The 23,221-nt window shown below is 45.2% G+C and overlaps 1 protein-coding gene across 1 annotated transcript in view; it reads right to left on the reverse strand.

The window, feature by feature from the left end:
* The window catches only part of TNR (tenascin R), a 92,547-nt gene that overhangs the window by 36,183 nt on the left and 33,143 nt on the right, over positions 1–23,221 (reverse strand). Inside the window, exons 8-13 of the mRNA XM_010850104.1 lie at positions 11,360–11,449; positions 10,056–10,319; positions 8,948–9,217; positions 7,643–7,762; positions 6,337–6,483; positions 3,169–3,288 (exon numbers count right to left, since the gene is read on the reverse strand). Of these exons, the coding sequence (XP_010848406.1) occupies positions 3,169–3,288; positions 6,337–6,483; positions 7,643–7,762; positions 8,948–9,217; positions 10,056–10,319; positions 11,360–11,449 (1,011 nt within the window). The remainder of the gene's footprint in view (positions 1–3,168; positions 3,289–6,336; positions 6,484–7,642; positions 7,763–8,947; positions 9,218–10,055; positions 10,320–11,359; positions 11,450–23,221) is intronic.

A 23,221-nucleotide genomic window follows, 5' to 3' on the forward strand; every position in this document is an offset into this window, starting at 1 on the left:
TGGTCCCACCACGTCATGGGAAATAGATGGGGAAACAGTGTCAGACTTTATTTTTATTTTTTTGGGCTTCAAAATCACTGCAGATGGTGACTGCAGCCATGAAATTAAAAGACGCTTACTCCTTGGAAGGAAAGTTATGACCAACCTAGATAGCATATTCAAAAGCAGAGACATTACTTTGCCAACAAAGGTCCATCTAGTCAAGGCTATGGTTTTTCCTGTGGTCATGTATGGATGTGAGAGTTGGACTGTGAAGAAGGCTGAGCGCCAAAGAATTGATGCCTTTGAACTGTGGTGTTGGAGAAGACTCTTGAGAGTCCCTTGGACTACAAGGAGATCCAACCAGTCCATTCTGAAGGAGATCAGCCCTGGGATTTCTTTGGAAGGAATGATGCTAAAGCTGAAACTCCAGTACTTTGGCCACCTCATGTGAAGAGTTGACTCATTGGAAAAGACTCTGATGCTGGGAGGGATTGGGGGCAGGAGGAGAAGAGGATGCCAGAGGATGAGATGGCTGCATGGCATCACTGACTCGATGGACATGAGTCTGAGTGAACTCCACGAGTTGGTGATGGACAGGGAGGCCTGGCGTGCTGTGATTCATGGGGTCTCGAAGAGTCGGACACGACTGAGCGACTGATCTGATCTGAGGATATTATTATCATAGGCTGAGATTAAAAATCATCAAAGACCATGTTTATTACCCCCTCCCAACCTTACCTTGTGTAGTTGATTTTTTTGCACCCATGGGAAGGGATTTGCATTCATTTCTACTGCATTTTTCCTTGTTGACTGAGTGTGGGGCTACCATTTCAGTTTACTAAAATGTATCTGAATTTGGATTCTAATGATCACAGTTTTGTTTGAAACATAAATTTCGTATTCATATCTTTTCTACATTCATTCAAGCTGTTGATAAAACTGTTCATTAGATCAAGGCCAAGCCTCTTATTGTGTCTTGAGAATACTTCTGAGTCATTCAGCATTTAATAGAGTTTACTGGGCACTTCTCCAAACAATGGCAGGGCTGAAGTTTCCATTTTTTGTGGTCTAATGACGCAGAAAAGCATGCAAACAAGTTAAAATATAAACTAGGCTTTTGAAAGAGCTCATATAATGGCTCTATCTTTTTAATATCCTCCTTTACCACATGGTGCCAACAGTTAGTGCTCCAGCCACATCTATGGCAGTTCCTGAGACTCTCCAAGCTTTCTCTCTAAATGCACCACAGGCTGCTCTTTTTCTTGGAATTCACGTCTTTCTCCTATTCTCTTTTTCTTTTTCTCTTTTTCTCAGATCTAAGATCTGCCTTCTTTCTTCCCCTCCACACCCTCACTCCAAATCATAGTGGCCTATCAGGTGTGGCAGACTGGTGTTTTGTATTTGCTCACATCATGTATTTGCCCACATACTTGTCTGCATCTTTACTAGAAGCGAATTCTTCAAAGATAAGAACTCGTGTTTTGCTTTGAATCACTGTAGTCTCAGAGAGTGCATGGCACTTTGGAGGAAAAGCAAAAGTAGCTGTTGAATGAATGGAAATTGCTAGGTGGAACTCTGTGCTTCATATCCGTGAGCAGGTGCATCTGACTGCCTTAAGGGAATAATGAGAGCTTTGATCTAGGAGATTGTGTTGGAACTGAGACTTAAAGGATGAGTTTAGTAGGTAGATAAGTGGGGAAAGAGTTTCCTGGTACAGGAAAGAACATGTGCAAATGCATGTTGGCTTGAGAAGGCAGGTGAGAATTTAGAAATGCAGGGTCATAATGTGTAGGGAGGGGTGGTAGGATTGACGTGGCTTGTGCACGCACATAGCAGGGTTAGGATGTATCCACAGTAATGATGTTCATTCTCTGGGGAGGGTCAGTCGTTCAGTCAGCTATGTAACTCCAAATGTGATCCACCATGCAGTTTTCCATCTAAATGGGAGGTGGGCCTTCTAATGCCTTGCTGAGATACTGATGTGCTAGCAGATTTGCCAGTGGAAAAAAGGGGGGCAAAAAGTGGTTTGGGCAAAACTCATACTTTGCGAACCTGTGCTGGTATGTAGTAATCATTAATTCCTTTCCAACTTATTTAATAGTCTGTTTTGGTTTCTTTCCCAAGCTTTGACAATCAGTTTACTTTGCAGCTTACAGAATTAACTTAATCTGTCATTTTTGAAAATCAAGACATCTGCCTGCCTTCTGTCTTCTGGTATCTTTGTTCTCTGGATTCCTGCCTATAACCCACAATGTTCTGTGAGCACATGTATAATTTAGGCAGATAAATAATTTCCTAGGCCTAGACACTTGAACTACTCAATAGCATTCTGCTTTGGGCTTCTCTATTCAACTTCAAATAGCATTAAGGTGAGTAAGTACGGCAAAGAAGACATTAAAACTCAAGATCTCATGTTGGCTCAACATTTGGGGCTGGATATCGGTAGAGAAGATCAAAGCGACAGAAGAATTTAGTAGTTCTGAATCCTCTGTCACCTGTTATCATGGATGGTCCTTTAGTGTTTTCCTCACTTCATAAAATATCTAGAAAATTCACGAGACAGCAAAAGAGACACTGATGTATAGAACAGTCTTATGGACTCTGTGGGAGAGGGAGAGGGTGGGAAGATTTGGGAGAATGACATTGAAACATGTAAAATATGTAAGAAACGAGTTGCCAGTCCAGGTTCGATGCACGATACTGGATGCTTGGGGCTAGTGCACTGGGACGACCCAGAGGGATGGTATGGGGAGGGAGGAGGGAGGAGGGTTCAGGATGGGGAACACATGTATACCTGTGGCGGATTCATTTTGGTATTTGGCAAAACTAATACAATTATGTAAAGTTTAAAAATAAAATAAAAAAATATATCTAGAAAATTCAGCTTTCTTGCCCATAGCATTCTGGGGCAAGTTCTGAGTTTTGTCTTTCAAGTGCTACTTCTGTTTCTGTATTGGTTACATGCCCTTTTTGTACTTTTTAGATTTAACTTTCTCAACTCCCATAGTTGATACAGTTCACAGAGTTTGGGGGCTATCTTGAGGGCTTTATGGTGAAATTAAAGCAGGGAAATTTCTAATTTTCTTTCAGATTAAAAAGATTAAAAAAAATTTTTTTTCATACTGGTCTTCAGCCCCAATCCCCACCATTCCCACCTGCCTAATGCAGTGACCTGCAGACACCCACCTGCAAAGTGGGTGAGAACAATGACGTAGTTCTCTACTTCGCTCATGGGCGCCTTCCACTGCAGCAGGGCTTCGGTTGGGGTGATGTTGGTAGCAGTCAGGTCTGCAGGATTGTCCATGGCTGAAACAACATGGGAAAATACCAGGGAGAGGTAAGAGGAACTGCAGGATGGAAGAGGAGAGAACTGTCTCCTGTGGTTTCACCTAGAATGCATGTCTGCTGCTGTGTGACACAAAATAATGGAGTGAGTGAAGACCTCTTTTCTTTCTCCCCTTCTGATTCCATCAGCCCCTTCCTCTTCTCCCATTTCTCCTTCCTCTCAAGCACCCAGCACTCCCTTAATTACTCTCAGATCTTTTTAAAAATTGATTCATTAACTTCTTCTGTGCAGAGCAGTCGGGTGTTATGGGGGAGTCCAAGGTATGACTCTTGTGCTTTAGACATTTAAACCCAGATAGAGAAACTTAAGAACATATCAAAACTGTTATATTTTTGTAGCTGATGAGCTAATATGCTTCCCAGGCTCTTTTTACTTGCATAAATGTTGATAGAAGGGGCATGCCATGTGAAACAGTCTCTGTTGATGAACTGCAGGAAGTGTGGTGGGAGTTCCCTGAAGTCAGGGAGTAACCCCAGCACCTAGAACTTAGACGTTGCTCAGTAAATACTTGTGGAATGAGGAATGGGACTCAGGTTGGCTTTAAAGTCATATCTGCTCATTGAATGCTTGCTTTGCTACTCACAAGGCTGACTCTGTACTGAGTCCTGGGCTCTTTTTTGGCATAGAGAGTCAAGGGACTTGGTCCAGGCTTAAAGCCAGGAGTGCCTGTTGAGGAACAGAGTTTGTTCATCATAGCACCATATTCTTATTCTCTCTCGCCCATGTGATTTAGTTGCTTCAGTGGTGTCTGACTCTTTGCGACACTATGGACTGTAGCCCACCAGACTCCTCTGTCCATGGGATTCTCCAGGCAAGAATACTGGAGTGGGTGGTCATTTCCTTCTCCAAGGGACCTTTCCGACCCAGGGATCGAACCCTCATCTCTTAAATTGCAGGTGGATTCTTTACTGCTCCTGTTCCCTGCCTCATTTCCTTACTGTACCTCTCTTTCATAAAGTTGGGATTTATCTTAGAAATGCAGGTTATTACAGTAGTTTAGGTATCAGCTCAACCTATGTGTCATGTAATTTAATTTTGGGGTCCCAGATATACTATTGATCTCTCCCTCTTCTCTAACTGAAGGCTCTTATTGCTTGTCTATGTCCTTTATTTCAAAGAAACAACCATTTACAATTTTAACATCTGAATTGTGTCTATAATCTATGCCTTGAACAAGGTCTTCAAATGCAACCTTCCAAAAAGAAATAAAGAAGAAAAATCTTAAGAGACTACATTTAGCTTGACCTCTCTGAGACCTACCAGGAGACCTTGAGGAGTAATCATTGTCAAAAGTTATAAAATCATAGACCTCACACTAAAGCAACAGCAACAGCAAAAGAACAAAATAAAACATTTCTGTGAGTAATCTAGTTGTTGGGAGTTGCCGAAATAGCTCTGCCTGAACTTGAAGGAGGGAAGCTGGGTCGGTGCATTATTGAATATATGCTTTAGAGATACTTGCTTATGACCAATGGAGAAGGAAATGGCAACCCACTCCAGTACTCTTGCCTGGAGAATCCCATGGATGGAGGAGCCTGGTAGGCTGCAGTCCATGGGGTTGCAAGGAGTCAGACAAAAACTGAGTGACTTCACTTTCACTTTTCACTTTCATGCATTGGAGAAGGAAATGGCAAACCACTCCTGCCTGGAGAATCCCAGGGACGGGGGAGCCTGGTGGGCTGCCGTCTAAAAGGGGTCGCACAGAGTCGGACACGACTGAAGCGACTTAGCAGCAGCAGCTTATGACCAAGAACCCAAGGAGTGAGTTTTTGACCTAAGTTGTTCTCTTATATTTTTGGGTTTGGAGGCTCGTGAAGTCCATTTTATTGTCCTCACTGAGAAAAACCCTAATTTCTTTAATGTGAATTTCTAAGACTTAGAGAAATGGACGAGGAGGGCTTCTTTATACTCACTGGGTATCCCTTAGGTCAACATGTGTTGATACTTTAATGGTCATAGACATCTTGATAGGAAGGGTAAGATTGAACCAAAAACATGGCTGTGCTATATGTAGTCACAAGCATGGAAGGACAGTAGGGAAGATGGGAACATCCTGTGATGTCCTCAGGTGAATAATTTTTTGAGTTTCTGAAGGAATATTTCTTTGGCCATGGCCTTAGAGATGCTCCTTCTGGGCTGGTGAGCGAATCTACAAGAGCAGTGAGGAATTCCAAGTTGCTCTCATTCATGAAGTACCGTTCATTCCCTAAGGGAAGTAAAGAGCCTCAGGAAATCCAGGTGTTCTCTTAATGAGGCAAGCTGGATGTCTTCTTTTGTGCTGGGTCAGTGCACTCCTGAATATGTGCTTCAATATACAGGAACTATATTGTCACTGATAGTTGCGTCTGGGGTTGGAACCGAAAGCTTTCACTGTTCCCTCTCATGTTTTCTGTGGAAAACCTGTCTAGTTCTGCATGATGAGCTGGCTGAGGAGTCAGAAAAGAAGAGCAGGGTAGGGGCTGTCAGAGCCCTGTTCTCAAGCCTATCATTTTTTCCAGAGAAAAGCACCTCCTTCCTCCTCCCTGGATGATAAAGCAAAAGCAAATGCAGTTACTTGGTGGTTCTGGTCATGTAGAATGAGCGGTTTCATGATTCTAAGGGTCGTTACTGGAATAACAGACCCCTTTTGTTTTTTCTCTAAGGTAAAGTTTCCCTGTCAGAGTCTTTTAAAAAATTAGATGGGATGAATCACATGTCTGTTCTGGAATTCACTTCTGTCATGAGTCTTTGGAGGGTTACTTTTCATATTGGAAATGCCATGAAAATGTCTGACCTAAACCAGTAAGACTCTTAGAGGGTGACTTTCTAAACTCCTAGTGTTACAGAGGAGCTCTAAGGGAGGAACTTTGCAAACTGCTTCAAATTGTGAGTCCAAGGAACAACCTGGAGGGCAACCTCCCATCCCCAACCCAGAACCAGTGTCCTATGAGTTAGCCAGGATAACTTCTGTTGATCCCAGGTCCTCAGCTGGGGTCCCACCTTGTCCCCTCACGGGGAGGCATGCCCACCTGTGTGCACAAGAGTGCAGATCCGCTCACTCTCCTCCCTGCCCCGAACACTGTTGAGGCTGATTTCATATTCCGTAGCTGGGTACAGCTTGGTGATGGTGAATTCTGTCACCGTGTTGGGCACCACTGAGCTGTCCAGTCGTCCCACTAAGGAAGAGCAGAAGCCACAGGTCAAGTTCCATGGATCTCACATCAATGCAGCTCATGATACAGGATCTCCCAATGGCACCTTGTCATGCAGCCTCGATAGATGAGCACAAGGGTCAGCACCCAGTTGGGAGAGAGGGGGCTGGGAATGTTGGACTTTGAAGATACCTTGCATGCTGATCCCACTCCCATACTGTATAGGATCCCAGGAACAAAATGGCGGGGGGGGGGGGGGGGGGGGGATATTTATTAGGTGGTTTTCTAACAAGCTGGTCTTCAAGTAGTATAAAAAGCATGGCTGCAGACCAGTCCATGCAGCCCAGAGATCCGGTAGTCTGGAAAATTATGCCCCCAGCTCACTGGAAGTAAGCGTACCCTCTACTTCCTTAATAATTCCACATGCAGCAGCAAGAGCTGGCAGGATGCAAGTGAGGTCTGGCCCTGTTTCTTCTGACTCATAACTTGGATGGAGCAGCAGTAACAGGACCACCATCACTGTAGTTTCCTCCATATGACTCTGTGGTATCTTCAGGCATCCCCCAGGGGTTTTAGTCTTGGACTTTAATTCTCTCAGTCGTGTCCAACTCTTTGCAACTTCCCTGGTGGCTAAGACGGTAAAGCGTCTGCCTGCAATGTGGGAGACGCGGGTTTGATCCCTGGGTCGGGAAGATCCCTGGAGAAGGAAATGGCAACCCACTCCAGTATCCTTGCCTGGAGAATCCCATGGACGGAGGAGCCTGGTAGGCTACATACAGTCCACGGGGGCCGCAAAGAGTAAGACACGATTGAGCTACTTCACTTTCACTTTAATTCTCTCAGAAAAGTGCATGTGACCTTGGCTCTTGGCAGATTCTTTTAGAGTTCTTTGTTTCTCACTACGCTGTCTGGATAGTGGTGACTGATTATCATGGTTCACTCTACCTGTAAAGGGCCTGCTTCCTGTGTGAATATAATCAAGCCTTTTGTGGGAGGAGCTGGTATGCTCTGGGTTCCTTGGCTACTCCTCATTACCCACTCTCATTCTGATGCAGCGTGCTACAGAGAGGAGGAAATTACAGGCAGGGGGGTGATATCCCCTGGGATATGCTAGTTCTGCCATAATAGTCTTCATCCAGTTCCAAATTCTATTCATCTTTGAGAAATCAAGTAACTTTATTACCTTGTGTTGGCCGATAGGATACTCGGTAGTAATCAAAAGATGCAACAGGAGGGCTCCAGGAGACCATAACTGAGTCCTTGGTCACATTGCTAATTGTGATGTCTTTGGGAGGATCAATTCCTACAAGGATCCAGGTGGTCATGGGGAAAAGACAGAAAGCATAATATGAGAAACAATTTCCTATTTTTGGTTTTATGTGGACCAAGAGCTATTGGTGTTCCAGAGGCAATCAAGACCTTACACTTTATACTAAGGAAACCTTAAAACCATGATCAGGCTGAAGTTTCACTTGAAACCTCATAGATATGGCCAGAGCCATGCACCTAGAGAGTATTTTAACAAAATGAAATCAAGCTGTCAAGGTCTATGCCTCTGTAGCGACTCTTACATATCTGAAGGCCAACGGGAAAATATCCTTCAAGTTTGTTGTTTTGTTTTGAACTAGGAGTAATGGTCATTTTCTTTGGGGCAGCTTCTTTTGAACAAACCCAACTCTTTCTCTCTCTCTCTCTTTTTTGTATCAACCACCTTTGGTCAATTTGGAAAAATTGCTATTGACTGTACAGGGATTTCAGAGTACAAGTCCAGAACAAATCCACTTTCCTAAACTGTTTTTTTATTTATACTGTATGCTCTATTTTTTTTTTTTTTTTAGTACTGGCAGGTTACAGGGCCAAAACCAGCTGAGTGTTTAATCCACTTCTTCATTTCTTGTAAGTATATAAGAAATCACCCAAACAGACGTCCTCACCCACATCACACTCATATTTGTGACTGTATGTAAGAAGGATGAGATGCAAGTGATTCAGTGCATCTCAGAGTAGCTGTGTTTTTCAGACAACATGCAGATCAACCTGATTCTCAGAGTACCAGGTCCCTATATGGTTGCATGCCAGTCTCATATGATTCTGGGGAAACATCATTCACAAATTGAACTGACTGGGCAGTCAAGAGATAGCTCTCCAGAAGAGGAACAGATGTCTCCTCACTGTAGAAGGGTCTCCTCTTGGACACTAGCTCTCTCCAGAGTTTTCTTCTAAGTTGATAGAAGGAGGACCTCTGGATCAATGCATTAAAGCCCTGGCCTCCTTAAGACATCAAGTCCATCCTATCTTCTAAGTGGAAGCTTCCTATCTTATACATTTTGTGCAGCCCTGGAAGAGGTGACTGTTTAAGAACAACTCATAGACCCTCTCTGGATAAACAAGGTGGTCCCCTACTCCTTGGGTGTTTCTCTTTGTAAATTTCATAAAGGTTACCATGGGAATCCCCATTATCACCTGCTGCCAAGTCCTCCAGCCCCACCTGTGGTGATGGAGCCCACGATGGGCTCAGAGGTCACTGTGCCATGGACTGCCACCAGATTCACAATGTACTCGGTAGCTGGCTGCAGGCCCATCAGGACAGCATGCCTCTTGGTGGCATCCAGGGAGACCTCCATCATTTCTTCCTCTTCATCCCGTGGGCTGTAGTTGAGAATGAGTCTGTCTGCCGGAGGGGATGGGTCACTCCAGGTGATGTTCACGCTGGAGGAGGTCACGTGAGAAAAGTGCAAATGGGAGATGGGGCGGAAGCCTGAAAACAGAGGAAATGAATGGTTCTGGAATCCACATAAAGTGGTGGGACCACTGGGGTAAAGGAGATATCTGACCAAAGAGGTCTGCTTTCCCTGCTAGTAAGGACTTACACCTGCACTTGTTAACCACCACGCTGCTATCTCATCCACTGTCCTTTCTCCAAGCCAGATACTGTAAAATGAATGCCCTCAGCAGCATAAAAACAGCATCACCTCTGTGAATTATTCATAATACTGATGGAGGATTTAAAACTTATATCCTGGAAGGAATTGAACACGATCCCATGGATCCTCTGAATGCCCACTGACTTAGTGAAGGCAGAAAATGAACGGAATTAACTACTCTGACCAGCCTATAGGAAACCGGACATAATTTCAGGCATGCAGGTAGCCTTGTTCATCTCTCCCCTTCGCCTCCAGCCATTCTCTCTTAGGCTTCCCAGATGACTCAATGGTAAAGAGTCTGCCTGCCAATGCAGGAGACACACAGGAGATACAGGTTCAGTCCTTGGGTTGGAAAGATCCCCTGGGGTAGGAAATGGCAACCAACTCCAATATTTTTGCCTGTAAAATTTCATGAACAGAGGAGCCTGTTGGGCTACAATTCATGAGTTTGTAAAGAGTCAGACACAACTGAGTGACTAAGCACACACATACACATTCTTTCTTGAGGTATTTATTAATTTCTTCTCTGTCTCTTCTTTCTCTACCTTTCTCTAGAATTCTTCCTTTCTCTAGAGGCAACGGGGTGTTGGAAGAGTGGGTGGCCTAGATGATCTTCTCATCCTAAGATCCACTGATCCCTGAACCCAGCTGAGATTTCTGCTACCCGGGTACCTGTGAAGGCATCCACAGTGGACTCCAGGCTCTGCTGCCGGCCCCTCTCAGCTGTGATTGAAATGATGTACTCTGCCCCGGGCTCTAGATCTGTCAGTGTATACGAGGTCCTGTCCTTGGGCACAGTGACTTCAGAGGCGATCCCAGAGGACGGGGTAAAGGTAATTCGGTAGTGGTCAATGGGGCCGCTGGCCTTGGTCCAGATGAGGGAGATGGAGGTTTCCGAGGAGGCTGTCACCATGAGGTCTCGAGGACTGTCGAGTTCTGTGGATCAAAATAACCAGCCTATTTTACGTAAGTTCCACACGAGGGCCAGTATTTATTAGAATTAGGCCCCCAGTGGATTTCTAAGCTATCAGCAGGTCTGCTGACCATGAAGATTGGCTTGTCATTGCTGACACTAATCTCACACTTTGTTAAGCACCTTCCCTTTGAAAGATGTCCAGGGGCTTGGCATATAGATGAATAATCTGCAGGAAGGCATAAGTAACTCAAGACACTCACCTGTGGGACAAAGCTGGCTGCTGATTTTTAAGCTCTCCATTTTCTCCCAGCCGTTCTCAGTAAGCCAACCAGGGCAAAACAGGTGTCACAAGCAAGTACAGATATGCTGCTCCTGGCAACCCTGACTACCTCTGTTCCTGGTGCCATTCTGACCGACCTGGCCACAGGTGTGTAGGCAATAAGATCTGAGGACTCCTGGGGACCCATGTCTTGAGGTTCTCTAGAGAGGTTGTCTATGCTCGACAACCTTGGGACAGGGATTGGTTCAGACCAGCCCAGCCCAGGCTGCTACCAGTTACTAAAGTGACTTTGGAATTTGCCTGGGATTTGAAACCAAAATTGTTGGATCCAGAATAGCAAGAATCTCAGTGGACTTCTCCTTTCTCCAAGCTCAAATGGATTGCTTCCAAGTCTAGACCTTCAGCCTGTGGCCTTTCTGAAGGTTCTGTCCTATGGGGTGAGAAGTATCACATTCTGCCTGCTGTGAGATGATTTAGAAGGAAATATGACTTGCTACAACACTGACTTTTATGGGGTTTTACACCTCTGCTCTGCACAGCAGTGGGCAGCCCTTCAGACCATTGGGTGCCAAGTGTGCAGAGAGGGTGGGACTCCATCCTGCATGTCAGATGCCAGAGGGTAGGCACAGGGAATCAAAGAGCTACAGGTAGACGGTGTTCCTAGGCCAATAATCCTCACCCAGGGACCTGTTCGCTAGGGGGAATTGCCATCTGACCAGTCCTCGATGGCCCTCAGGTCAGAGTGTCCTGGTCTCTTTCCACACCAGTCTTCCTACTCACCAGTCCTGGCATTCATGGTGGCTGGTACGCTTTGCTGTGAGTTCATGATGGCAGATATTCCAATTCCATACTCAGTGCCAGGCACCAGATCTGTTGGTAGATGCAGAAACAAATGTTATCCCACGTATGTCAGGGATGGGGAAGGCTGAATTTGGATGGGGTGGAGCAAATGACCTTAAGATCCTGTTCAGATCTCGTGTTTAATTCCCTCCTAATTTTATCCATTTGCATTGCATGTGCGCACAGTCATGTCTGACTCCTTGTGACCCCATGGACTTAGCTTGCCAGGATCCTCTGTCCATGCAATTTTCCGGGCAAGGATACTGGAGTGGGTTACCATTTCCTCATTTTACCTATTAGGAAATCCTAATTTCACCACATAGGAAATCCACACCAAGTCAAGAGGATGAACTGGTCAGTGTAGAGCTTCCTTTTTGCTGCCGGTCTCCTTGGGAGGGCAGTGGTGCTATCCTGGTCAGTGACATTCAGAACTGTGCTCTGCTGTGGAAGTCTTCTTGAGGCACTTAGAGTCTCAGGTTGGCTACAACTGGTGAGATTTCTTGCTTACACTGCATTGGGGAAGTGTGTAATTGAGGACCGTATGGACATAAGCCTGTAAAGCATTTGTTGAACGTTGTGGATGAAGAACAAGCTGCACCTATTATAGACAGGGACTGAGGCCGTATGGATGCCATATGTCTGCATCCTTTCTGGGGAGCAACTGTAGATGCACTGTCTCACTGAGCTCAAGGCTGTAGGGTCTTTAATGTAAGGGGATGTAGTGCCCTGTAGTAGCTACCAAGGGCACTTCAATGTGAGGATGACTTCTGGGGGACCCTAGGGAGCTGGAGAAAATGGAAAAAAACTTCCCAACTATCAAGGGAAATTCTTTAGGGTTCAATACAAAGGATCACTGGGGATCTCCTAGAATATCTAGAATTATCTGGGGTGTCTCCCTATCCTCTTACCCACATTCATTTTCAGTTCAACCTGTTTGACAGATATATTACTTTCCTATTTATGTTGCAGCAAATTACCACAGTTTAGTGGTTCAAAACAATATATCTATTATTTTACAGTTCAGGAGTTTGGCAGGGCAGTATTCTTTCTGGAGACTCTAGGAAAGAATTTATTTCTTTACCATTTCTAGCTTCTACAGGTCGCCGGCATCCCTTGGCTTGTGGTCTCATAATCCATCTTGAAAGTCAGAGGTATAACATTTTTTCAAATCTGTTTTTTTCTCTGAGCTCTTCTTCCATGATTCCATCTTCTACTCTGATCTCTCTGAATCCTTTTAAAAAGGATCCTTGAGATTACACTGGTCTTGATTAGCATGGGATAGTCTTCCCATCTTAAGATTCTTAACCTAATTACATCTATAACTTCCTTTTGTCAGTGTAAGACGACATAGTCACACATTCCAGGGATTACAATGCAGACATCTTTGGGGGCCTTTATTCTAGCACCAAACTAGCATCAAACTCACCCTCATTAATTAAGACTGAAATTGTAAAAAAAATACAACAAGATCAAATCATCATCTGTGGGTCCCTTGTTGTCAGTCTGAATCCTTTTGGGTATCTCTTTGTGTAGGCTCAACTAGAACCCAGATTGATGATCATGCTGTTCTGCATTTATATAATAACACTTGTTCTTTTCAAACTACCTGTTTTTTGAAAAAAAAAATTTGTTTTTATAGGAATACAGTTGCTTTACAGTGTTGTATTAGTTTCTGTGTACAGCAAAGTGAATCAGCTATACATGTACATATATTCCATCTTTTTTGGATTTCCTTCCCATTTAGGTTCCTCAGTGCTCTGGTGATCTGACTGTGTTTTGACCTTTACCACAACCTCATGAGGAATGTGAGATGGGGAGTCTTTTCCCCATCTGCATTAGTTCCCCTCATGACCTAGTCATCTCCCAAAGGCTCCATCTCCTAATATCATCACGCTGGAATGAGGATTACAATAGATGAATTTTGGGGGGACACAAACATTTTGGGCTTCCCTGGTGGCTCAGTCAGTAAAGAATCCGCCTGCAATCCGCCTGGGTGGCTGCCATGACAAAGGATCACAAACTTGGTGGCTTAAAACAACAGAAATGTATTCTCTCCCAGTTCTGGTGTCTAGAGGGCCAAAATCAAAGTGTGCGTAGACCCATGCTCCTTCCAAAGGCTTTAAACAGGGAGTATTCTTGGCTCTTCCTAACTTCCAGTAGCTGCTGGGAATGCCTGGTGGTATGCCTTGGCTTCCAGCTGCAGCACTCCAGTCTCCATCTCTGTTGGCCCATGGTGTCTTCGTCTGCTTAGGCTGCAATGGGCTGGTAACTCAAACAACAAACATGTGTTTCTCACAGTTATGGAGGCTAAGAAGTTCAAGATCAAGGCACCAGCAGATTTGATGTCTGGTGAGCTCCTGCTTCCTGGTTCATAGACCATCTTCTCACTGTGTTCTCATACAGCAAAAAACCAAGAAAACTCTCTGAGGTCTCTTTTACGAGATCACTAGTCCCATTCGTGAGGACTCTACCCTCATGACCTAGTCATCTCTCAAAGGCTCCTTCTTCTAATACCATCACACTGGAATGTGGCGGGGACACAAACATTTCAGACTTCCCTGGTGGCTCAGGTGGTAAAGAATCTGTCTGTAATGTGGGAGACCTGGGGTCAGTCCCTGGGTCGGGAAGATCCTCTGGAGGAGGCCATGGCAACCCACTTCAGTCTTCTTGCCTGGAGAATCCCATGGTCAGAGGAGCCTGGCGGGCTACAGTCCAAAGGGTCACGAAAGAGTCGGACATGACTGAGCGACTAAGCGCACACACAAGCCAAAGAGTAAGTCTGCGACCAGCTGGAGATGACCCTTGGCTTCTGGCCTCAGGGGTTAGGGCTTTTAGGACTGAATGCCTTACTCTTCCCTTCAGTTCCTCCCCTCCCCAGAGCAGTTGTGACCTCCCAGGAGCCTTGAAGGAAGAGGGACGATTTTGACAGGAAATGCATCGAGCAACCCTTCCTTAACAAGGGCTTGGTTTCAGGAAGGTGAATGATGTGTGAGAGCCAGAGGGTTCTGCACTGCCTCCTCAGTGTCATTTTAGTACAGCCTGTGCAGTGAGCCCCTCCATGCCCGGGTAAGGCAGAACCTACCAGGCCTTACTGACCAGGCTCTCAGGTCAGAAAGTGTTAGAATCAGCCCCTTTCTTCCTCTTCTCAAACCCGCTCCAGTCAGTTCCTTACCTTTAGTTCTTTCTTTCTCTAAAGTGTCAACATTGGGACTTCCTTAGTGGTCCATTGGTTAAGAATTGCCTTCCAATGCAGGAGATGTGGGTTCGATCCCTGGTTGGGGAACTAAGATTCCACATGTCAATGGGGAACTAAGCCTGTGAGTCACAGCTACTGAGCCCACGCACTCCAGAGCCTGCGCACTGCCGACAGAAGATCCCACGTGAAGCAGCAGAGATCCTGCATGCTGCAGCTGAGACCTGGCTCAGTCAAACATAAAAAATGAACAAATACTAAAAAAAATAAAGTGTCAACACTGGTGGAGGTGAACTTTGAGGTCTGCTGGACATTAATATTTAGGTTCTGCCACTTTCTATTAGGTTGGTTCAAATGTAATTGTGGGGGTTTTGGACTGTAAATTTTAAATCACTGTAACTCATTTCAAACACATCTTGATTAATCAAAATAGGAACCATTACAATTAACACAGTTTTGCCAATGAGAAATAAGCTTGCTTATTCCTATAGTGTAAAAATCCATGCTTCGGGATTTAACAAACTCTTGGAAAGCATTTTCTGTCTCCTGGTGGTTGTGGAAGTGTTTTCCCTGAAAAAAGTTGTCCACATGCTTGAAGAAGTGGTAGATGGTTGGCGAGTAGTGACATGAATATGGTGGATGAGGCAAAACTTTGTAGCCCAATTCGTCCAACTTTTGAAGCATTGGTTGTGTGGCCTGTGGTTGGGCATTGTTGTGGAGAAGAACTGGGCACTTTCTGTTGACCAGTGCCAGCTGCAGGCATTGTAGTTTTTGGTGCATCTCATTGATTTGCTGAGCATACTTCTCAGATGTAATGGTTTCCCTGGGATTCAGAATTGAATCCCACTGTAGTGGATCAGACGGGCAGTAGACTACCAAACAGTGGCCATGACCTTTCATTGGTGCTTTCAAGTTTTGCTCTGGGAAGTGCTTTAGAACTGCTTAGTCCAACCACTGAGCTGGTCATTGTCAGTTGTCATATAAAATCCATTTTTCATCACACATCACAATCCGATCAAGTAATGGTTTCTTGTTGCACAGAATAAGAGAAGATGACACTTCCAAATGACTTTTTTTTTTTTAACTTTTAGTCAGCTCACAAGGCATCCACTTATTGAACTTTTTCACCTTTTCAATTTGTTTCAAATGTTGAACGACCGTAAAATGGTCGATGTTGAGTTCTCCAGCAACTTCTCACATAGTTGTATGAGGGTCAGCTTTGATGATTGCTCTCAATTGTTGTCAACTTCTGATGGCCAGCCACTATGCTCCTCATCTTCAAGGCTCTCATCTTTTTTGCAAAACTTCTTGAACCACCACTGCACTGTACCTTCATTAGCAGTTTCTGAGCCAAATGGGTTGTTGATTTGGAAGTTATCTCTGCTGCTTTACACCCCGTTTTGAACTCAAATAAGAAAATCACTCAAATTTGATTTTTGTCTAATATCACTTCCATAGTCTAAAATACATATAAAATACACAGCAAGTAATGTCATTAGCAAAAAACCTAAAGTGAGAAATATGCATTAAAATGATGTATAACATAACCACATTTATTTAAGAATGTATTCCAATATTGAATGGCAAAGTCCAACAGTGCAAAACCTCAATACTTTTGTGCCGACCAAACATACGTGTGTAACTCTGATTCCTTCATATCTTTGAGCTTTATTCTCTGTAGAATGGTAAGAGTAATAGCGTCTATCTCAGAGGGTCCTGGGGATTCAATGAGCCAATGTAGAGAAAGCACAGTACCTGGTGCATCGTAAGAGTAGCCCATAGCATTATTACCTGGCTCAGAGAACTATTCCAGAATTTGGAGTCTTTTTTTGGTGTGCCCCAGACAGATACAGGTTGGTCCTCGGCACACCTGTTGTCAGTTTGCTGAAGCTTAGCCCACTGAGTCTGATGAAACCAGGGATTTAGGGAGTCCAGGTGTCAGCAAGGAGCTGGCCCATGTCTGGGCTGGTACCTGTCACTGGATTGAATTGGGCTATTGCAACACCCCCCAGATCTGTTCAAAGCACATATTTATCTCCACCAGTATGTTCGCAAGTCCCAGGTACACACTTGGCTGGAGAAATTAGATTACCTTTGGGACATAAACTACTCTCAGACAACTGATTGAGACCTTCAATTGCCTATAATGAAGTAGAAATTTTCCGACGTAGATGAAGGGTGACAGATTGAGGAAGGAAGACAGAAATTATATGTTGCCAAACGGATCCAACATGTACCGTTTTCATCTGAGTTTCTTATTTATGAAGCTTAAATGAAATGTTCAATAATTTACAACGGAATCATCTTCTCCCAGAAAAGTGTAGAGTAGAATTTAAAGTGCTCTTTTTCCAAGCTTTCTGTCTAGGGGATGGGGAAATGGGACTCGCTTATAGGTTCCTGCCTGCTGCTTTTCTTTGATTTTCAGCAGCTTTCTTCCTGTGCTGCAAGTGAATTGTTGCTCTTTGCCAGCAGGTAAAATACACTTTCTGCTGGAAAAGGAAATGCATACCCAAGGCATAGCAGGTACACTTATATATCAGCACTTGGAAGACTCCTAGGGATTTTTCACTTTTTAAAGACCCCATTGCTGTCTATCAATGCTCCCTTTATCTTTCTGTCCAACTCCTGCAAGTAGTAGCATATGAATGGCTCTGCTCTCTTTTTAACACTAGCTCAGAAAATTCATCCCATGGGAAACCACCACTCTCCATCTCTTATAGAACTTCATTGGTTCAACTCAGGGGATGACACTTCCCTCAGCTCTTTCCCTGCATATCCATTCTTCTTTGAACACTCAAAGCACACCGTTCATGCACTCAGCAAACATGACTGATGGTCTCCTTTCTGCTGGGCACAGGGTTGTGTACTTGATACAAGGGTGAGCTGAATGGAATCACCCTTGTCCTTAAAGAGATACAAAGAAATCTGTACTGAAAAGGATATTCATTACTTATTGAGCACCCATATATACCTTGAATATATCACTGGAAGGACTGATGCCGAACCTGAAGCTCCAATACTTTGGTCACCTGATGCAAAGAGCTGACTCATTGGAAAAGACCCTGATGCTGGGAAAGGTTGAAGGAGAGAAGAAGGGGAGGACAGAGGATGAAATGGTTGGATGGCATCATGGACTCAACAGAGTTTAACTCAATGAGTTTAAGCAAACTCCAGGAGATAGTAAAGGACAGAGAAGCCTGGTGCACTGCAGTCCATGGGGTCTCAAAGAGTTGGATATGACTTAGTGACTGAATAACAAGAATATACCAAGTACTGAGCTGCAGGCACTGGGTAATCTACAAGAATAATAAAAAAGAAAGAGAGGGAATAAAGGAGGGATAAAAATCAAGAGAACTTTGAGTGCCTGGTAGCCAAGAGGTCCATTATTGATTGACTAGTTTCTTAGAGATTCATACATGATATCTTATTTTCCACTCTGCTGGGAGGGCATTACTTATGGGTAAACAGAGGACTGGAGAAGTCCATTTCTCAAACCAAGGTCACAATGGTAATACGCAATGAAACAGGGTTTGGAATCCAGGTTCATTGTTCTTTCTGATACATCACTGCATGGTCCCTAAGAGTCTTACAGGCTGGGAGAGGGAAATGGAGTAAGCAAATTGGAATTTGAAGGTGATTTGGTACCACTCCATGGGAAGCTAACTAAGAAAACAATTTCAGAGTGGGGATGAAATCAGCATGGGCTGGGCTGGAGTAGCCAGAGAAGACTTTTCTAGAGAAGGGACTTGAATTGAATCTTGAAAGCTAGCCAAGATTAGGAAAGGTTGAGGGGTGGAGATATGGAATTCTCCAGTGGGCAGGATGGGACATGGTGAACAGGAAGAGATTAATTAGAGCCAGAGAGCAACTAGCTCTAATTGTGAGCTCAATGAGCCCAACTAGCTCAATGAGCAGATTCTCACCTGCACTGCAAGGACCGTGGGTGGGTGATAAAGGCAGGATGACTCACTTCCCTCTGTCTAGGAGGCCTGTTCTTCATGCTTCCTGCTGCTGGCAGGAAAGTAGTGGGAGAAGGAGGCCCAAGAAACTGAGATTGCTGTGTCTTGCCAGCAAAAGCATGAATAAGACTCCTGGGGTCTGCAGGCTTGGTTAGGTTCACATGGGCATTCAGAAATATGGAACCTTTCCATCTCTAAATCCCTGGGTTCATCTCCAGAATATCTGTGAAGTTCAAGCCTACCAAACTGGGGTTGGGGATTTAGTTCGCTGAAGCATCACTACAAACAAAGCTAATGGAGGTGATGGAATTCCAGTTGAGCTATTTCAAATCCTAAAAGATGATGCTGTGAAAGTGCTGCACTCATTATGCCAGCAAATTTGGAAAACTCAGCAGTGGCCACAGGAAAAGGTCAATTTTCATTCCAATCTTAAAGAAAGGCAATGCCAAAGAATGCTCAAACTACCGCACAATTGCACTTATCTCACACGCTAGCAAAGTAATGCTCAAAATTCTCCAAGCCAGGCTTCAACAGTACGTGAACTGTGAACTTCCAGATGTTTAAATTGGATTTAGAAAAGGCAGAGGAACCAGAGATCAAATTGACAACATCAGTTAGATCATCAAAAAAGCAAGAGAATACCAGAAAAACATCTATTTCTGCTTTAGTGACTATGCCAAAGCCTTTGACTGTGTGGGTCACAACAAACTATGGAAAATTCTTAAAGAGATGGGAATACTCGACCACCTGACCTGCCTCCTGAGAAATCTGTATGTAGGTCAAGGAGCAACAGTTAGAACTGGACATGGTACAACAGACTGGTTCCAAATCGGGAAAGGAGTACGTCAAGGCTGTATATTGTCACTCTGCTTATTTAATTTATATGCAGAGTACATCATGAGAAATGCTGGGCTGGATGAAGCACAAGCTGGAATCAAGATTGCCAGGAGAAATATCAATAACCTCAGATATGCAGATGACACCACCCTTATGGCAGAAAGTGAAGAAGAACTAAAGAGCCTCTTGATGAAAGAGGAGAGTGAAAAAGTTGGCTTAAAGCTCAACATTCAGAAAACTAAGATCATGGCATCTGGTCCCATCACTTCATGGCAAATAGATGGGGAAACAATGGAAACAGTGAGAGACTATTTTTTTGGGCTCCAAAGTCACTGCAGATGGTGACTGCAACCATGAAATTAAAAGATGCTTGCTTCTTGGAGGAAAAGCTATCATCAACCTAGACAGCATATTAAAAAGCAGAGACATTACTTTGCCAACAAAGGTCTGTCTAGTCAAAGCTATGGTTTTTCCAGTAGTCATGTATGGATGTGAGAGTTGGACTATAAAGAAAGCTGAGTGCCTAAGAATTGATGCTTCTGAACTGTGGTGTTGGAGAAGACTCTTGAGAGCCTTTGCACTGCAAGGAGATCCAACCAGTCCATCCTAGAGGAAATCAGTCCTGAATATTCATTGGAAGGACTGATGCTGAAGTTGAAACTGCAATACTTTGGCCGCCTGATGTGAAGAACTGACTCATTTGAAAAAACCCGGATGCTGGGAAAGATTGGGGGCAGGAGGAGAAGGGGACGACAAAGGATGAGATGGTTGGATGGCATCACCGACTCTATGGACAGACATGAGTCTGAGTAAGCTCTGGGAGTTGGTGATGGACAGGGTAGCCTGGTGTGCTGCAGTCCATGAGGTTGCAAAGAGTCTGACATGACTGAGGGACTGAACTGAACTGAGTGCATTAAAAGATGTCTGCCTTTGGACTTCCCTGGTGGTCCAGTGGTTAGGAATCCGCCTGCCAATACAGGGGATGCGGGTTTGATCCCTGACCCGGGAAGATCCAACATGCCCCGGGTACCACAACTTCTGAAATAGCACCACTAAGCCCGTGTGCCACAACTACTGAAGCCCACGCACCTAGAGCAGGTGCTCCCACCAAGAGAAGCCACCACAGTGGGAAGCCTGCGTGCTGCAGCTCGAGAGTAGCCCCCTCACTGCAACGAGAGAAAGCCTGCACACAGCAACAAAGACCCAGTGCAGTAAAAAGTAAATAAATGTTAAAAATCAAAACCTTTAAAGGAAAAGAAAGACATCTGCCTTTAAAGGGAGGGGCAAACCAGGGACCCTCCCCAGGGAGTTTGCAGTTACTCTCTTAGTTTTCCTAACAACCATGCTGCTATGTTGTTATTGTTAGTTTTCTTGTTAGTCTCCTCACTATACTCTTAGGTCTTTGGGTCAAGCGACTTGATTTTTTTTTTAATATTTTAATTCAGTATGTAGTATAGTGAAAAAAGGTATAATGCGTGGAAGCAGCATGGGAGGGGCAACAGTGATGCTGGGAAGACTTCTATGGGAGAATATCTGAGCTGAGTTTGAATGATCAGGTGATATTTGGTTGGGGAAAGGGCATTGCAGGCTGAGGGAATAACACAGGCAAATGTGTATCTGGTAAAAGAATTCATGAAAACCAAGGACCCAATATAGGGCTTCTCACAGGGAAATCTCCAGCAGGGGATTTCATAGATGGTTTCACGGATGGGGGGATATTTGGAGACAGAGGATCTTCTGGGAACCCCTGAAATCATGCCAGGTAGGCAACAATCTACTTTTTGCTGTTCTGGGCCTAACCTCTCAGGCTTCCCCCTTCTGATCTTGTTGAGGGGAATGGTAGATGCTTCTCCAGGGTTCCCTGAATGAGAAAGGCTTTGGAGGACACCTCCCTGATTTGAGGGTGTGGATGATGTTCAAGCATCAAGAGAAGACTCCATGCTGACTTAAGGAAGGGACTGGTCCTACAAACTTATGTTTGAAACAGAAAATCATCACCAAGGACTGTTCTCATATACAGCTTTTTTGTTGCCAGTGGGATTAATGAGGAACATGGGTCATCACCCTCTGTCCTACAAGAACATCCCACCTGTGGGTCTTTGCTGTAAACAAGCATTCCCTGCTGAAGAAGTCAAAGCAGAAACAGAAAAATTCCCACCTGGCTTGACTCCTGGTCCCCTCGTATCAGCCCCTTAGTGCAAATAGGGAGCAGAGGCCCGGAGGCGCCAGCTGTGAGGACCGCGTGGAAGCCTCCGCTCTTTCTGTCCTTTCTTCTGTTTGGGTCTCTGCAGCCCCTGGGAGTTGGAGCCATGCTCAGAGGGTGCCTTACCAAAGTGACCACTTGGGGTCACTGTGACTTCGCCCAAAGTAGGTTGAGCACCATCTGGCCCCGGCCCCAGGCCCATTGCCCAGCTCCTCCTCCCCAGAAGAGCCTGCAGGGTGTTGAAGGTCTGGCGCTGGGTCTGGGGCCTGTGCCCTGGCATGTCAGGGAGTGCAGACAGGATGAAGTGAACATCAAGTGCCTCCATCGGCACTGATTTGCCAGCTGGACTCCTTTAAGGGGGTCTTGGGTTTCTCCGTGGAAAGTCCTCCTGTGGACAAGCACCTCTAGGAGCCCTTCTTCTCACCACGAGACCTCCACTGGGGCCCCAAGGAAACAAAGCGGGCTCTGGTCGAGGCCTCGCTTTTCTTTCCCCAGCCACCAGAAGCCTGGAGGGCGGCAACTCGTAGGGTTGACTGGGGCATGCTTGTAGACATCAGCCCTGTACTGGTGTGTTTGTATGTGTGTGAGTGTGTGAGGATGTCGTGTGTGGCTGGCTGCAGGTCTTTGTTTTCTTGCCGTCTGGTGTTACACCATGAGGTCTGTAGGAATCTCTAAGCCCCTGGATTTCCTAACCCTGTGGATGATTTTTCTGATTAGCAGCTTGTGGACTGGAGATCCAGGTGGTTGCCATGCAGAGGCAGCTGGTGAGGAGGTGCCATCAAGAGGTGTTCAGGGGCTGCCCCATGGAGACGAGGTGACAGCCAGGTCCCCAGAGCTGGGTTACAGCCTAGGGCTCACTTGGCCCTACGGGCCAGCTCCTTTCACCCTTCTCCTGACCACAGGGGTCCTCAAATGTGGGCTCCTGTTCCTGAGGGCGACCAGGCAAGACTCTTCATGGCTGAAGACACCCCCTTCCCCTGTCCACAGAACACTGCAGCCACAGGCTCTTCAGAGCGCAGGGTATAGAGTCCCCTCAGACACAGGCCAGAGCAGTGTTTATAATCTGCATATAATCTGCATCGATCTCAGGCAGGGTTTTATTGTTGTTGTTTTGTTTTTTTAAACAAAGTCCATTCAAACAATGAGGATCTCCTTCCTTCCCCACCCCCACTTCCTCACTTCCTCCCACTCTCCCTCCACTAGGAGTTTTCTGTATGGTTTATGGTTTGTCACTGCTTTTCAGAAAACAGTGGTGGTGCCAGTCCCTGGTACCTGCTGCCAGATCTAACCTAGAGGGAAGTCAGTGAGTGGTGAGCCTATATAACACTCAGGGACCCCTTTGGGACTCCAGGTATGGAACACAGGCCAAGCAGACGTGGTCCAGGCTGAGTGCGTGAGTGCTAAGTAGCCTCAGGTGTGTTTGACTCTTTGCGACCCCTTGGACTGTAGCCTGCCAGGCTCCTCTGTCCATGGGATTCTCTAGGCAAGAATACTAGAGTGGGTTGCCATGCCCTCCTCCAGGGGGTCTTCCCAACCCAGGGATCGAACCCCCATTTCTTATGTCTCCTGCACTGGCAGGCAGGTTCTTTATCACTAGTGCCACCTGGGAA

Source organism: Bison bison, unplaced genomic scaffold, assembly GCF_000754665.1.
Source record: "Bison bison bison isolate TAMUID 2011002044 unplaced genomic scaffold, Bison_UMD1.0 scf7180017864289, whole genome shotgun sequence".
In the NCBI taxonomy this organism is placed as follows: Eukaryota; Metazoa; Chordata; class Mammalia; order Artiodactyla; family Bovidae; genus Bison; species Bison bison.